General features: G+C 44.2%; 1 protein-coding gene and 1 pseudogene across 1 annotated transcript in view; one reads left to right on the forward strand and one right to left on the reverse strand.

Annotated features, from left to right (window-relative positions):
- The window catches only part of LOC102851586 (platelet-derived growth factor receptor-like protein-like), a 24891-nt gene extending 12992 nt beyond the window's left edge, over window positions 1-11899 (reverse strand). The window contains exons 1-3 of the mRNA XM_006893744.1: window positions 11893-11899; window positions 11240-11362; window positions 1276-1627 (exon numbers count right to left, since the gene is read on the reverse strand). Coding sequence (XP_006893806.1) covers window positions 1276-1627; window positions 11240-11362; window positions 11893-11899 — 482 coding nt within the window. The remainder of the gene's footprint in view (window positions 1-1275; window positions 1628-11239; window positions 11363-11892) is intronic.
- Window positions 11900-16651: 4752 nt separating this feature from the next.
- LOC102851994 lies at window positions 16652-17367 on the forward strand (annotated as a pseudogene).
- The last annotated feature ends 829 nt before the right edge of the window (window positions 17368-18196 follow it).

The following is an 18196-nucleotide window of genomic DNA, read 5'->3' on the forward strand; positions in this document are numbered from 1 at the left end:
CAAACTGCAGCTCTGCAACTGCATCCTGGCCCATCCTCACCTCCTTGTACCCCCAATATGTTTTTCCCAATAAAAAAAATTATAAAAACATCACACTATAATCCCAGAGGTGCACAGTTCGAATCCACCAGATGCTGTGCTGGAGAAGGAGGGACAATCTCCTCCTGTACCAGTCAGATCTGATTTGATGGTGCACACACAAAAAATAATAAAATTTTAAAAAACAAAACAAACACCAACCCTGGAGGTACCCTGGTGACACAGTAGTTAAAGTGCTTATCTATTAACCAGAAGGTCTTTGATTCAAACCCACCAGCCACTGGTGATGTGGCCATTTGCTGTCATAGAGACTGAAAACTTTGGAAATCCTCTGAGGCAGTTGATTCTGTTCTTCAGGCTTCCTACTTGGAATCAACTCAACCGCAACAGATTTTTACTTAAGCCCACTGGTTCCCGGCACACCTAACTGGTGCGCGGTTCCCCTTTAGCCCTTTGGCTCCTGCACGCTGGAGCTTCTCTCTCAAATTCCTGTGCTCTCTTCAGCCTTCCTCATGTCCATTTGTTCACGCTAGCAAATACATGCTATGCTCCACTCTTTTCCAAAAAGGACAACATCCCAGGAAATCACAGCCTAGGAGAAGGAATTGAACAAGGGCAGATTTATCTTCTGAGGCCCTAACCCCTACTCCTGCTCCTGAGTTTATTCTGGACTGAGTTGGATGGTGCTAATGGAGTTGACTTTGCCTGTATTTCAGGCAGAAGTGCAGCATCTAAGGACTGAAGAATGAACAGCCCACCTCTTTCATCCCACCATCATTACCTCTTTCTCCTGTAGGCACTGTGCTGCCCACAAGAACTGAGGTGTTGAGGGAAGACTGCTAACATTCTCTTAAGCCACGGTGCTTCTGATGGATATTGTGAGCTCATCTTACTGTTTCAAGTTCCTGTCTGTAGGATACTGCCTCATGTGGGTTCTATTCACTTTAACCACACACCACACACACACACAGAGTCTGTCGATTCCAATTCACCGTGACCCTCCATTGATTTTATGAAGCTGTAAATCTTCACAGGAGGCAACTGCCTGACTTCCTTTCTTGGAACAGCTGGTGGATTCAAACCATTGACTTTTTATTAGTAGTCCAACACATTACAGACTGCACCACCAGAGCCCCTTTTAGCTATCTAATAAGTGAACTGCTTCCTAACCTCTGGCTCTTCCACAGGCCCGTGGGCCCACCCAAGAGACCACCCCTCAGTTCCTCTGCTCCATACCTCAGCCGTCCCTCACCCTCCTCCTCCAAGTACACAGGTACCCTCCAGCGGACCATCTTCCCTTGGCAGCGCAGCTCCAGGGGTTCCCCAGCCCGTAGGCTCAGAGAGTCCCCCACTTTCTGAAATCTGCCCCTCCCCAGCACCTGGGTCAGGATGGAAGCGGGTGAGGGACTTGGGGTTCCAGAGGCTGCAGCATGCACAGGGCTCTTCATCTGTAGGGGCTTCTGGCTCCTGTCCAGTTTGGGCTTTCTCAGGCCTGAAGTTCCGGAGGCTTTCACCTCACCAGGACAGGCTGGCTTGAGACCCCTCTTCTTCTGAGCGTTCAGCTTTCTATCACACTCTTGGATTTCAGCTGCAGAGAAAACAACATGGACTTGGGATTACCAGCCTTCACTATTCACTGTTCACATCAGGTTCTGCCCTTTTCGGTTTATTATTACCATGTAACTCCCATTCACTAAAGAATAATTCTGAAACAGAAAAATCAGGTATGGGATTAAAATCACTCTAAATCACAGTGTCTAGAGTTAAACAGATTTTTAATTTTGAATTACGGTGTTGGAGAAGAGTACTGACTCTACTGAGAACTCGCAGAGAATAAACAAGTCTATCCTAAAGGAGAGAGGATGAAAGGCACTCAAGCGTCTATGAGTCACCTGTGACTCGAGGGCACTTAACAACAACAACAACATCTTGGAGGAAGTGCAAATAGGTTGCTCCTTAGAGGCAAAGATGATTAAACTTCATCTCACATACTTTGGGCATGTCCCAACTCTTGGAAAAAGATATCATGCTGGGAAAAGTAAAGAATCAGCCAAAGAGAGGAAGATCTTGAATGAGATCAATTGACACCGTGACTATAACAATGAACTTGAACGTGGTGATGATCTTGAAGATGGTGCAGGCAAGGTTTTGCTCTGTTGTTCATAGAGTCCTTTTAAGTTTCAACTCATTCAGTGTCAACTCAACAACACCAAACAACAACAACAGAGATAAGCACTACTTATTTTTGAAACATGTTCTTCCAAAGGGTTTTTTCCCTATGCAAATATTTTAAATAAGTATTTTATTTCTAAAATGGAATAATTAAATATATTTTGTTTTAAAATTTGCATTTTTCCATGTAGTAATATGCAGGAGTGGCATCCATCTCCTAAACAACATGCCTCCGGAATCTCTATGAACTTTGATAAATGTCGATAGTTGTAGAGGAGCTTCAGGCCTTTTGTTCATAGGGTCGCTATGAGTCATGCTCTACTAGAAAGCAATCAACAAAAACAATGTTGTGATATGTCATGTTAACAAAAACATTTGTATCAACATGTTTAGTACCTTTTACATATTTCATGGTAGAGATGTAACATGACCTTTTTAGTAAAATTTTTATTATATACTAGTTTACTTAAAAGTTCACATACATTGTTTTTTACACTGGATCCTTTCCATTTCTTTTACCCTCTCCTCCTTCCACTCATCAAATTGTCTGATTGGTTGACTTGTTTTTTGTTATTTGTATTTGAATTGTTTCACATCCTTGGCTAAAAGAAACTATTTCTTCTGTGCATGCAACTTTGAATTCATTGCTTCATTGGAAATAGTTCCTTAGATATAGAATTATGGTAGGCTATGGAAGGGACTTTATATATTGAATTATCAGACTTTCCACTGATGTTTCAATGCCTCCAAGGCCTGACTCCAGAAAAGATCATTTAACCTGTGAGTAGATATGTCTCCTCAAGAGAAATATGAGTAGTATCCTCCTATTTAAGATGACAACCTAGGAAGTCCCATGAAGAGTCGCCGTGAGTTGGAAGCACTTGGTGACAGTGAGTAGATATGCCTCGTTAGGTAGGGGGAGCTCACTGCCTGGCCTTAGCCAGAGCTCACACTTACATAATATGCAGAGTTTCTGGAGCAGTGTTCGTAGTCGTTGCCAAGTCGTCTCTGACCTATGGCAATTCCACATACAAGAAAGCAAAACATTGCCCAATCTTGTGCCATCTGCCACTTTTCTGGAAGAGTAAGCCCAATAAAAACCCACAACAATTACCCTTGAGTTGATTCCAACTCAGAACAACACCTTGTGTTACAGAATAGAGCAGCTCCGGGCTTACTCAATTGGAGTTTTCTGGGAAGCAGATCTCTTGCAGCAGCTGGTTCAGACTTGGATCACTGTGGTTGCATCTGGCTAATCTTTGGCCTCCAGTGTATCTCACATCCAGCCTCAGATACACTTTAAAACACTAGGTTAAGAACACTATTGGTGGAGGTAGTAGAAGCCAACCAAGGTAAGGGAGCTGGTACAGTGTTTGAGCAGCAGTAATGGAATGCTTGCCAAAGAAATTTAGCAAGTCTTGTTTTTCTAGTTAAATCATTATCACATGCATATACAATTTCCAAAACAGCCACAATCCCATGTACTAAATTGCAAACCTGAAAATAAAGTTTTGCAAACCACCACCTTCAAACCTCAATCCTCCATTTTTTACACCCTAAAAGTCTCCAAGATTCCCCTAGTGGTGTCTTTTATTCTGGGACCATCTCTGATCTTGGAGAGAAAGGATGTGTTAGTTTGGGGAGTTTGGTAGTTTAGGGAAACTTGTTCTGAACCTGTTACATAGGATGTACACGTAACAGTTCACAAAAATATTTTCCTTCCGTATTCTGGTTCAACCCTTGGCATGGCCCCAGAAAGGCATCTGGCATGTGTTGTTATTCTCTTTTTACAGTATAAGGATCTAAGCTGCAGAGAGACTAGCTAGGGTCACCCTGTTAACAGTGTGACCTAGAACACTGAAGCTTGCTATTAAAAACAGGGATGCTCTGAGGAGGCATCCAGGCAGCGCCAGGGGACGGGTGTGAGCCTGGGGCAGGGCAAGGACTGTGGATTTTAGAGCCTGATATGCTGAGTTTCAATGCAAAGTAGTTCTGTGACGTTGGTCAAGTCATTTCCTTTCTGAGTCATCTTTTCTTCGTTTGAAAATTGGGAACAAGAAGAAGTAGTTGCTACTAGATTACCACTGCTGATGTTTCAAGAGAGATCATAAGAGAAGATCCTGGATGTATCAGAAAACAAATGTAGAGCAAAATTAAAAATTATAAAAATGGCCAGGCTTGCTTGTCTCACAGACATTGGTAGAATCTCCAAGAGTATGGCTCTTGGTCATGCTTTGACCCTGTGGCACAACTTTCAGCCAAACAGAAGGGAAGTCTCTAAGGTCTAGGAAGAGTCTCGCTATTTAGATCAAGAGACTGTGCTAGATCAAAAGGGCGGTATTTTCCCAGGGATGAAGCTCAGAAGGCCAAGAGGGTAAAGTTAGAAGGATACGTGGAAACAAGAACCACAGGGAGGAAGTGGGAAGAGTGAGAGTACACTGTCAGGGTTGTGATCAATATAATAAAACAAAATGTGTATGATTGGTTGACTAGAATGCCAGTTTGCTGTCTACACTTTATAAAAAGTTAAACCATAATGAAAAGAGTTTTAAAAAAAGAAAGAAAATTAGAACAAGGACACCACCTTCTTGTAGAACTATTGTTAATATTAAATAAAATAATGTACAGGAAGCCATTATGCAAACAGAGCAAGGGAACACTGTATGATTTAAAAATAAAAGATTTTTTGTTGGAATTGTACCCCTTTTTACATATCTCTTCAATCTGTATGCAGAGCATAAAATTATTTAAGAAGCTTGACTCTATGGAGAAGAATGGGACATCTAGATCAGAAGAATACTCCTCAACAGTCTAGATGATAGCTACAACCTTGCTTTCCGAAAGTAAGGAAGACTTGAAACTCTTACCTCAGAAAATTAAAGAATAGAGCCTTCAATATAGATTGCATCTCAATGTCAAGAAAACAAAAATTCTCACCACTGGATCAATAAGCAACATCATGATGGAGGAGAAAAGATTGAAATTGTCAATGATTTCATCTTGCTTTGATCCGCAATCAACACCCTTAGTATCAGTAAACATATTGCACTGGGAAAGTCTGTAGTCAGGGACTTCTCCAAATTCCTGAGAAGCAATGATGTCAGTTTGAGGACTAAGGTGCACCTAAGTCAAGTCATAGTCTTTTCAGTCACTTGCTGTGCATCTAAGAGCTGGACAATGAATCAGGATGATAGAAGAAGAACTGATGCTTTTGAGCTGTGGTGTTGGAGAAGAGCACTGAACATCCCATGGAAGGCCAAGAGAACAAACAGATATGTCTTGGAGAGGGTGCAGCCAGAGTGCCCTTTGGAGACAAAAGTGGCAAAAGGCTTTCTCTAGCATATTTTGGGCATGTTGCTAGGAGAGGCTATTCCTTGCAGAGAGACATCATGCTGGGAAAGGTGGAAAATCAACAAAAGAAAGGCAGACTCACAACCAGAAAAACTGATACAATGACTGCAGCAATGGGTTTGAGTATGTCAGAGATTGTGAGGATGGCACAGGACAGGACAGGGTTCAAATCTATTGTTTATAGGATTGCTATGAGTCATACTCAATTCAAAAGCACCTAACAACAACAGGAAGCACTTAGCACGATGTCCAGTGTGTACAACACTTACTAAATAGTAATTGTCATTATTAATAGTGTATTATTTTCAATTGCTGCTAACGAATTACCAAATAGTTAATGGTTTAAATACAAATGGAGGTCCAAAGTCCAAAATGGGTCTCTTGGGGCTAACATTGAAGTCTCAGGATAGCTGTGTTCCTTCCCTCTGGAGGTTCTGAGGGCAGGAGATCTGGCTCTGCTCTTTCCAGCTTCTTGAGCTTGCCTATCTGCCTGGGCCCATGACTGCGTTTCTCCATCTTCAAAGCCCCAGCATGAGACCAAGTCTTTCTCACACTGCCATCTCTCCAGCTTTCCCATTTCCCTCATCCATTTTTACAGATCCCCGGGATGAAGTGGAACCACCCAGGTAATTCGAGGTAATCTCCCCTATTTTACTGTCAATCGATTAGCTCCCTGAGCTCTCCTCTCCATGTTATGTAACAGACAAGCACACCTGAGCGATAATGCCGGGTCGGTTCCCAACCTTCTCAGCATGGCTAGTATGACAGAAGGTGGATTACAGCAAGAATTTGGTTTCCCAGTGTGCATAAAGGTCATGTTTACACTAGACTGTAGTCCATTAAGGAGCATGGTGACGTGTGTGTTATGTGTTTTGCTGCTAACTGAAAGGTCACCAGTTGGAGCCCACTAACTGCGCTGAGGGAGAAGGACATCGGGAGTCTCCTCGGTGCAGCTTTACAGCCCAGGAACCTGAGGGAGGGCTGCTGAGTTGGTTTCAACTTGACAGGGGTGTGTGTTAGCAGTCTGTTAAGTGTGCAATTGTGTCCTGAAAGAATTTGAAATATTGTAAGAATTACCAAGTTGTGACACAGAGATGGGAAGGGTTTGCAGGATGCTGGAAAATTGATATAATTGCTCAATGCAAGGTTATCCCAAATCTTCACTATGTAAAAACTATAATATCTGTGAATCAAAAGAAAGTGACATATATTTAGAAAACAGATTCATCCTGGAGAGGGTTAAACCAGGCTGCTCCTTGGAGGCAAGGATTCTGGGGCTTTGTCTGGCATACTTTGGACATGTTGTAAGGAGAGACGGGTCTTTAGAGAGGGACATCATGCTGGGTAGAGTAGAGGGACAGCGCAGGAGGGGAAGGCCCTCTGTGAGGTGGATTGATTCAAGGACTGGGGTAATCGGGATGGGTGTGTCAGAGGCAGTATGATTGGCACAGGTTAGAGCACGGTTTAGGGCTGTTGTACATAGGGTCACTATGAGTCGCAAGCCACTCGACGGCACCTAACAACAACAACAACATATTTAAAATTATGTATATTGTATCCACATAGTCTAAGAATTAGGATTTTAACATCTTTGGGGGACTTTATCTGTCAACCACCATATTTTTTTAGATGTAAATGTAAAACTAGTGTTTTAATATCCAGATTTCAAGAGACAAGGACCCTCTACCTAGCAGAATCAAGCTACTCAGAGTGCAGGGCAGGAGCAAGGCCAGGGGCGCCCACGGGATTTAGATCTTTGTAATTAAAAGGTTGTTGTCAGAGCAGTTGCCAAAAGGATGTCTCTGGATTCTAGACGCCTTCCTGTTTGGGTGTGTGGCTCCCAGAGCTGGGGATGTGCTGGGGAATCCTGACAAGGCCCCACGGCAGGCCTTGAGAGCTGGGTGTCTGCATAAACATCTTAATTAGTGGTTGCTCTGCCCCCTGGTCATAGTGGCTGCCAAGCCTTGGAGGAAGGCTCTTCTTTGGAGGCTAGCACAAGAGCGTGCGAGTGGCCAAACCAACAGGTGATCTATGCAAACTCTTGAATGGTTTTATTTTACAGCCTATTACTAATATCATGGTCATAGGGTACACAGGCACTGTGCTGCCAGGCTTTCTTCACAGTGCTTAAGTGTCTGTCACATACTTGAAAAGCGGGTGGTTCAAACTCACTGACTGCTCGCTCTGCAAGAGCAGCATGTACAGTTCGCTCCTGTGAAAATTACTATCTTATTAAAAGGGGGGCGGGGGAGTGGGAATTACAATCATAGAAACCCTGAAGCCTGCCTGTCCCATCTGTAAGGTTATAGTTGATTTGGCAATAGGTCAGTTTTGGTTTAGATCCTGTGCAAAGTGCTTTCCAGGCCTTTTCTTACGTATTACATTATGCTCACAAACACCTACCACCCCCAAGAAACTCTCACTGACACTTCCACTTAACAGATGAAGAAACCAAGTGTCATGTGTTGTTCATTTTGCTGTCTCTGGATCTATTTCTTCATCTTTAAAGGAAGAGGCTGGGCCAGCCAAACAAGTGAAAGTAATACAATTAGTAGGTAGTTTCTGTCACCACTGGACCAATTGGTAGCATCAGGATGGATGGTGAAGAGATTGAGATTGTTCACAGCTTCAGTTTGCTCGGCTTCACAGTCAACACTCTTGGCACCAGCAGCCAGGAAATTAAAAAAACATATTGCGATGGGGAAGTCTGCTGTTAGGGACCTCTCTAAAGTACTCAAGAGCAACGGTGTCTCTCTGGAGACTAAGGTGCGCCTGATACAGGCCATGGTCTTTGCAATCACTTGTTATGCATCAGAGAGTTGAATAATGACTAGGGAAGATAGAAGGAGAATTGATGCCTTTGAGCTGTGGTGCTGGAGAAGAGTATTGAATGTACCATGGACTGCCAAGAAAACAAACAGATTCATCCTGGAGAGGGTTAAACCAGGCTACTCCTTGGAGGCAAAGATTCTGGGGCTTCGTCTGACATACTTTGGACATGTTGCAAGGAAAGACAGGTCTTTGGAGAGGGACATCATGCTGGGTAGAGTAGAGGGACAGCGCAGGAGGGGAAGACCCTCTATGAGGTAGATTGATTCAGTGACTGGGGTATCCGGGATGGGTGTGTCAGAGGCGATGAGATTGGCACAGGATAGAGCAGGGTTTAGGGCTATTGTACATAGGGTCGCCATGAGCCGCAAACGACTCGACGGCACATAACAACAACAACAACAGGTAGTTTCTAAATAACAGACATTGTTGAAATAGTGAAAGGTCAATGTTTAAAAAAAAGAAATACAAGTTGGTCTGACTGAAAGTGGAGCACTGTTTTCTCTAAATCCTTCCACTAGAGGGAGTTCTGGTGATCTAATGGATAAGTTGCCTGCCAAACTCTCAAGGCCACAGGGCTGGAAGTCCTTCAAGGCCTGCCTCTGATGGAGCGCTGAGGCTGCCGATCTTTCACTATTGGGCTCAAGCAACTCGACGGCACATAACAACAACAACAACATAATCTTGATGTGGTAAACTCAGAACTTTAAAAAACACTGCTTGCTGAATGTAGAGTTAGTCACAAAAGGACCAATGTTCTATGAGCCCACTATTCTAAAAAGTTAAAGAACTGCTGATGCAAAGTTAAGAATCATTCTTGGATGGTTAGTAGATGTGTGAAGGGAGGCGAGTATTCGTTTATTAGAATGTTAACAAAACATTCATATATTACAGAATTTAATCTTTGACGCCATCTTATCATTTTGTTATTTTCCATTTACTCCTGAGTAACTAAATCTTAGCTTTGTTAAATCTTGCAAGTGAGTACAGGAGTCAAGGATTGTTTGGTCAAACTCAGAGGCCCACATATTTGGCCCATGATATGAATCCTAAGCTGGCAGCCTTGAAATTGTTGCTTCTGACTTTAAGATTGCAGTGACATGTTAGATATAAAAAAAGGGCTGGAAGATTGCACAATGCATCTTTGTCTGTATAGATGAGAAAGCTGAGGCCAGAGAGGAGATGGGACCCAGACAGCGAAAGACAGACACAGAGTACAGAAGCTAACCTAAGAGACCAGCACTCATTACCCTTTCTCTACCTCTCAACAGTGGCAACTCTGGTGGCCCAGTGTGTAAAGAGTGGTGCTATCAACCCACAGGTAGGAGGTTCGAATATAACAGCTGCTCCACTGGAGAAACAGATTTGTCCTGGAGAGGGTTAAACCGGGTGGCTCCTTGGAGGCAAGGATTCTGAGGCTCCGTCTAACATACTTTGGACGAGGAGAGACCAGTCCTTGGAGAAGGACATCATGCTTGGGAGGGTGGAGGGACGGCGCAGGAGAGGAAGGCCCTCTATGAGGTGGATTGATTCAGTGACTGGGGTAATTGGGATGGGAGTGTCGGAGACAGTGCGATTGGCACAGGACAGAGCGGAGTTTAGGGCTGTTGTACATAGGGTAGCTATGAGTTGCAGGCGACTCAACGACACATAACAACAACAACCACTGGAGAAAAGCCTCCTGTTGTGTGTTTTTACTGTCTTCTGAAAACCTGCTAGAGGATCAGCTATGAGTGGGTTTCAACTTGGCAGCACATTACAAGAACAACACTCATCAATAAGGGAACACGTATGGTTTTGTGGTAAAGAGTTGCACTGCCAACCCAAAAACAGGCAATTCAGATCTACCAGTTGCTTTGCAGAAGAAAGGTAGGCAATCTTCTCTCCTGTGACTTACCGCCTCTGGAAAACCACTGGACAAAACAATTGAGACACCATCTCACCCCAGCAACAATAGCAAAGTAAACAGAGCAGCAAACAAAAAATGCTGGTGAGGTTGTAGAGAGATTGGAACCCTTATTCGCTGCTGGTGGGAATGTAAATTGAGGCAACACTAGGGAAAGCAGTCTGGTACTTTTTCAAAAAGTTGGAAATAGAAATACCATTTGACCCAGCAATTCCACTACTGGGAATATACTCTAAAGAAACCAGAGTCTCCACCTAAATAGATATATGCACAGCCATGTTTATTGCTGTGTTATTTACAATAACAAAGAGATGAAGGCAACCTAAATGTCTATTAACAAATGAATGGATAGAGAAACTAAAATATATTCACACAATGGAATACTGTGCAGCCCTGAAAAGAAGTGGGCTCATAAAACATTACACAACATGGGTGACCCCAGAGGACACTACACTGAATGAAATACCTCAGTCAAAAAAGGACAAATACTGCAACAATACTGTTATAAAACAGGACTGGCATGGGGGTTGGATAAATACTAGGAAAAGAGGGAATAAATAATGAACACCGCATTGAGACAGATGAAGGAAAGCACTGTTTAAAAGCAATAAATGAGTATGCATTATCTATTTGACAACAGTCGAGAATAAGAGGAGTACTGCAAAATGGACTGGGGGAGGGATGAAATTGTGCAACAGTGAATGAATATTTTTAAAACAGTGAACTGGAGGAAGGGTTACAGAGAGGAGGGTGGACAATGTACAGCAGTAAGTGAATGAAAATCCAACCTATCTGTAAACTTTCGTGTAAAAAGAAAACCCACTGTAGAGTTGGTTATGAGTCCTTTTGAACTCAAGGCCACATAACAAGAGCTAACGGTCATCAACAGGGCTCTCCTAGGAGAGGCCAGGACTGTCTCAGGGAGGGAAGGAGAAGCCGTACCTGAAATGACACCGATGAGCAGACAAGAGGTCAAGAAGCAGAGTGCTCTGGGGCCCATGGTGGCCGACCGGGAGCTGAGGTGCGGCTGCAGCTGAGGCAGGAGCTGCACAGGAAAGAGTTCTGCTGCCACAAAGCGGGAGCAAGGAGGTGGTGTGAGACCACTGGGCTGGAGCGGAAGGGGTCTGAGTCCAAAAGTAAATCTGAGCCCCAAACCCTGGTCCAAGGACTCCGAACAAAATTCCTTTCTCTGGATTCCTTCTGCTAAGGTGAATGGAGCTATTGAGAGAGCCCTGTTCAGGAATAAACAGTCCCGGGGCCGGGAGAGGAGGATCCTCAAGGGCAGACGGAGGGGGCTATTGGAAGGGCATGGGTGGGGGTGTCGAGGGACAGGAAGATTTGAGGACAAAGTAAGTGAGTGTGGTGAGGAGGGGACAGGGACTTGATGTAGACATTAGGACAGGAGTCAGCTGCTGTCTGTGGGCCAAATTCGGCTGCCTTGTTTGGTTTCTGGAGAGCCTATGGGCCAAGAATAGTTTTTACATTTTGAAATTACTGCTGAGGTTAAATGCTATGTGATACTATGTGGAAATGATATAAAATCAAACTTTCATAAAGTTCCGTTGGAACACAGCGACGATCATTCTTTCACATACTGTCCATGGCTGCTTCAGTGCAACAGTGGCACAGGGTGTCCGCTGTGGAGACAGTGTGGCTCACAGAGCCTACAATGTGTTCTAGCCTGCATAATGTATAACAGACTGGGCTGTTAACCAACAGGTCAACAGTTCAAATCCAGAAGTCACTCTGCTGGTGCGTATGTTTTCCAAGCCTTTCTCATGAGGAACCCAATGGAGAGTCACTGTGAGTGAAAATCAACTTGACTATCGTGGGCTTTGAGTCCTTCACAGAAGAAGGGGAGGAAATTATGCTCAGTCTAAGAATATTGGGGGTGGGGGGAGACTTTGACTTAAACAAGTGAAACAGAAATGAAATGTATTTTTCTTGGAAAAGTTAAACATGAGCCTTCATGCTGAGTTGGTTCTATGTGGGTTTTCGAGGCTATAAATGTCAATGGGAGGCGACTGCCTGTCTCTTTCCTTTGGAGCTTCTGGTGGATTCAAAGCACCAGAGGTTTGAGATCTGTGGGCAACTCTCTGCAGACTACGTCACTGGAAACCATGTTTTTGCTGTTATTGTGTACCATCCAGTTGTAACCGACCCAGAGGTGTCCCTCCAACAGCACATCAGAGGCAGTAAATCGCAGAGGAGGAAGCTGCCCATCCTTCTCCCACAGAGTACCTGGTGGATTCACATGGCGTGCCTGCCTGCGGGCTGACAGAGCAGCTCCTTACAAGTGGGCCACCAGTGCTTCTTCACACATACGGGCCAATTCCCTAACTCTTCCCTGTCCTACAAACTTAGTCCCCTCTTCTTTTCAGAGGGGTTAAAAATAATCAGAATGCAAGAATATTGAAAATTAAGGTTTCTTGTAAGAAGTTATTCTATATGCACTATTCTGATTTTAAAAATAAAAGCGAAACATTTGGCAATACCTTCTCAGACAAGAGTCTCATAATGAAAGTTTACTGAATACTCCTGGGCCTGCAGAAGAAAAAGACTAACAATCCAGTTACAAAATTACCAAGAGACATGAAAGATTTTAATAGAGGGGGACATTAGGATGGCAAACAGACACATGAAGAAATGCTCCAAATCACTGGCAATAAGAGGGATGCAAATCAAAACCACAATGAGATACCATCTTACTCCAGTAGCAGTGGCAAAGTTTAGCAGGGCTGCAAGTAATAAATGTTGGAGAGAAAGTGGCAAAATAGGAACTCGTATACATTGCTGGTGGGATTATAAAATGGTACAACCACTCTGGAAGGTAGTTTGGCATTCCCTAAAAAAAGCTGAACATAGAAATTCCGTATGATCTAGCTATTCCACCTCTTAGAATATACCCTGAGAGAATGAGAACTGAGGCACAAATGGAGAATTAAACACCAATGTTTATAGCAGTGTTATTCACCATTACAAGAACATGAAAACAGCCCAGATGTCCAAACACAACGCAATGGATTGAGAAATTATGGTACATTCACACTATGGAATACTACACAGCATGCAGGAGCAATTATTTTGTAATTTATTACCTGACTTGGGAGGGACTGGAGAGCATTTTGCTAAGTGAGCTAACTCAGTCTCACAAAGACAAACACTGTGTAAGATCACTATTGCAGAATGAGTATGAGAATCCAAGGAGGGAAGAAAGAGCAGCGATGCTGTCGAGTCTAGTATGACTCGTAATGACTACAAGAACAACAGATGAGAACCTTATTCTATATTGTGCCATCCTCACACTTCCTGGCACACAAGTGCCCATTGCATAGTCACCGTGTCAATCCACCTGGTTGAGGGTCTTTCTCTCCTTCTCCAGCCCCCACCCCCCCCAACATCATGTCCCTCCTAGCAACATGCCCAGAGTAAGTGAGACAAAGCCTCGTCATTCTTGCCTCCAAAGAGCACAGACTGCACCCTCTCCAAGACATAACTGTCTATTCTCTTAGCTGTCCATGGGATGTTCAGTGCTCTTCTTCAACACCACAGTTCAAAGGTGTAAATTCTTATTCTATCATCCTTATTCATTGTCTAGCTCTAAGATGCACAGCAAGTGATTTGAAAGACCATGGCCTGAATAAAATTCTGCTTTATTCCTCTTTTATTCCTCACTGGAGGGAGTAACAAAGAGTGAAAATGAATTGGTGCCTTTGAATTGCATTGTTGGTGAAGAATACTGAAGACCGTATGGACAGCCAAAATAACAAACACATCTGTCTTGGACAAAGTGAGGCGAGTTCTCCTTAAAAACAGGGATGGCAAGAATTCTTTTATGCTATGGTCAGAAGCTATTGCCTGGAAAGAAATATCATGCTTGGGAAAGGTCAGCAAAGGGAGAAGAAGACTCTCGATGAGCTAAATTGGTAAAATGACTGCAATGATGAGTTCAAGCATAACAAAGATTGTGAGGACAGCAGAGACGAGGGCTTCGTTCTCCTGAAAAGGACATTCTTCAATTCTCTGCTCCATTGGAGAGCATAGGGTTTCATTCTGTTGTGCACAGGCCGTTATGAATGGGCATTAACGTGGGGGGCCCTCCAGATGCGCCGGTTTCAGGGGCCTCAGCTGGAAGGCCTCTGGGAGCTACCCTGGCCTCCTCTCCATCCAGACATAGCTGGATAGGACTAGGCACTGTGAAATGTTTGTGGACAAACAAGGAAACTGGATGTTGTTGTTGTTGTTGTTATGTGTCATTGAGTCATTGCGACTCATAGCAACCCTATGTACAACAGCCCTAAATTCTGCTCTGTCCTGTACCAATTGCACTGCCTCTGACACACCCATCCAATTACCCCAGTCACTGAATCAATCCACCTCATAGAGGGTCTTCCTCTCCTGCGCTGTTCCTCCACCCTCCCAAGCATGATGTCCCTCTCTAAGGACCAGTCCCTCCTTACAATTTGTCCAAAGTATGTCAGACAAAGCCCCAGAATCCTTACCTCCAACGAGCAGCCCAGTTTAACCTTCTCTAGGATGAATCTGTTTGTTTTCTTTGCAGTCCATGGGACACTTAACACTCTTCTCCAGCACCATAGTTCAAAGGCATCAATTCTCCTTCAATCATCCCTCTTCATTGTCCAACTCCCTGATTCATAGCAAGTAATTGCAAAAACTATAGCCCAGATCAGGCGCACCTTAGTCTCCAGAGTGACACCATTGCTCCCCAATACTTTAATAATGTAAACAAGGATTGTGGTACCTCTCAGGTATTGTTGAGTGTTGTTGAGTTAACTGCAACTCATAGTGACCTTATGAACAAAAGCCAGATCCAATCCTTCACTTGTCTCTGTCTTTCTCAAGCTTATTACCTACTCCTGTCCTGGCCCTCACGACCTCTGCCTTGCCCAAGCCCACTGTTGCAGTCACCGAGTCATTCCAGCTCTTTGGGAGCCTTCCTCTTTTTCACTGACCCTCAACTTTTCCCATTTCTGGTGAGACTTTGCAAACAAGGTTTTGTAGAAAGTTAACACCATGATTGGTCAGTTTTGCCACCCTGCGAGGCTTGAATTGAGCAGATACAGAAAAGGGAAATCTCACTACTACCGAGAAAGAAAATTCAGAGGATGCAGCATGTTCTTTGGATGTGAGATTCCTGTGAGAACCAGAGAAGGAGAGAAACAAGTTAATGTAACAGCCTTAGTAGCAACAATGGAGGCAGCAGCAGTGGCACCAGAGGTGGCAGAGAACCAGAGACTGACACAGAGCTATGGGGTCCTAGCTCACGGAACATGAAAGCCGTATACTTGCTGGAGAAGTGATTGCCTTAGAATACTTACCAGGGGATCCAGCCAGGGAGATGGAGCCAAGCCAAGGTGAAGGCTTATTGGTAGTGTGGTGTTGCTGGGCAGAGCATAGGTGCTTGAGGAGATCTGGTGGCCTAGTGGTCCTGCCAACATAAAGGCAGGCAGTTTGAATCCACCAGTTGCTCTGTGAGAGAAGGATGGGAAATCTCCTTTCACGCAATTAACAGCCTCTGAAAACCTGTTGGAGGGTCAGCTATGAGTTGGTTCTGACTCCAACAACAACAACAACAAAGGTCTTTTTTTGTAAACATGCCTAACAGAGCAAAGGTCAAGGCTGCAAGATCAAGAGTCAGAGCATGACTGCCTGCAAGCAAGCCCAAGAAGCTGTCCTTGATGGAAGCTACATTCTAAGTTGTAACCTGTCATTTCCCTAACAAATCCCATCATTGTCGGTATTGTCTTTGAGTTCTGTGTGGCCTTTGCAACAAACTAGCAAACCCGGTAGATGAGAAGTGAGAGCCTTGAGAGTGACAGTTGTTAGAATCGTGGATTGCAGGAATTGTCTGTGCTGTGGATGAGATTCCTCCTTCCTTGTGAAATCTGCAGAGGTCAGACTCTGCTGCCCCACACACTCAATATTTTTTTATACTTTGATGACTAATATGTACTTGATCCAAGCCATGATCTTTCAATCACTTTTGAGAAACAGTTGTTATTCCCCTCCTGGAGTCAAGATTTCTAGAGTCCTTGGCATAACCTACCTAGACCATTGTCCTTAAATGTGCTTTTGAAGCTTGAACTTTCAAGAAACTGGCTTATGGCCCAAGAGGAGCTGGGGGAGGATGGTCCCTGAGCCAGGCCAGCGGGGGGTCGGGGGGGGGGTGTCCCGCGCGGCAGGGTGGCCTCAGCTAAGGCCTCCCTCCAGTTTCCGGGAAGCAGGCTGGCGGCAAGCTGGGGAGACACGCCGGTGTCTCTCTCCTCCTCCTCAGCCTGAGCCTGGAGCAGCCAGGAGGCCCGGGTGGCTGGAGGGGGGGTCCGCTGCCGGAGAATGGGAATCCTTTTCACCAGGATATGGAGACTGTTAATCACCAGGCACATAAAATTATCATTGTTGGGCTGGATAATGCAGGGGAAAGGACCATTCTTTACCAATTTCTATAAATGAATTTGTAAATACATTCCGAAAATTGGAAGTATTGTGGAAGAGATAGTAGTTAATAATACACATTTCCTAATATGGGATATTGGTGGCCAAGAATCCCTTCATTCTTTAGGCTGCATAGTGGAGTGGACTTGTGGGGGAGGGATTGTGTAACAATGAAAGATTTTTCTTTTACTTTTCAAAGAGAAGAGGGAACTGGGGGAGGAGTGGGCAGGGAGAAAAGTGCAACAATGAATGAATGGATATCCAAAGTCTCTGTAAATTTTCATTAAAATTAATAATTTTAAGAAAAAAGAATCTCTTTGTTATTCCTGGAACACTTACTATCCTAACATTGAGTTTGTAATAATAGTTGTGGCCAGTACAGAGAAAGGATTTCTGTAACTAGAGAACTCTATAAAATGTTAGCACATGAGGACCTAAGGAAAGCTGGATTGCTGACTTTTGCTAATAAACAAGATACTAAAGAGTACATGACTGTAGCAGAAATCTCCCAGTTTCTGAAACTCACATCCATTAAAGCTCCTCAGTGGCACATCCAGGCCTGCTGCGCTCTTACTGGTCAAGGATTGTGCCAAGGACTTGAGTGGATGATGTTGTGATTTAAGATTAGATGATCTCTACTGGCCTCTTCTCATAGACTTTGCATAAATGGAGTACTGGACTTTACCCGAAAGCTGCAAAAATTAATGGTTTAGACATATTTATAATGTTGTTGTTGTTGTTATTGTTGTTGTTGTTGTATGCCGTCGAGCCACTTGCGACTCATAGCAACCCAATGTACAACAGCCCTAAACTCCGCTCTATCCTGCGCCAACCGCACCGCCTCTGACACACCCATCCTGATTACCCCAGTCACCGAATCAATCCACCTCATAGAGGGCCTTTCCCTCCTGCACTGTCCCTCCACCCTCCCAAGCATGATGTCCCCCTCCAAGGACCGGTCTCTCCTCACAACATGTCTCAAAGACAATCAACAACAACAGCAATGCTAATAAAGGTTTAGGGAGCTCTGGTGGCCTAGTGAGGAAGGAGTTGCACTGACAACATAAAGGCACGCACTTGGAATCCACCAGCTGCTCCACGGGAGAAAGATGGACAATCCCCTCCCGCGTGATTTACAGCCTCTGAAAAACCACTGGAGGGTCAGCTATGAGTCTGTTCCAAAATGATAGATAGCACATAACAACAGCAACAGAGCTTTACACACTCAGCAATTGTCTGGGGACAGTCAGGGATTTTTGGGAACTGGCCAATCTAGGAGAAAGTTATGGAAGTTAGGAAGGTGCGCATGTTGTCTTTCAAGACTGTAACTCTGCACGGAAGCAAACTGCTTCATCTTTCCCCCACAGAGAAGCTGAGTGAGGCCAAACCTCCAATAATTTGGTTAGCAGTCAAATGCCTTAACCACAGCACCACTAGAGCTCCCAA

This window comes from Elephantulus edwardii, unplaced genomic scaffold, assembly GCF_000299155.1.
Source record: "Elephantulus edwardii isolate Elephantulus edwardi_28Jun2011 unplaced genomic scaffold, EleEdw1.0 scaffold00130, whole genome shotgun sequence".
In the NCBI taxonomy this organism is placed as follows: Eukaryota; Metazoa; Chordata; class Mammalia; order Macroscelidea; family Macroscelididae; genus Elephantulus; species Elephantulus edwardii.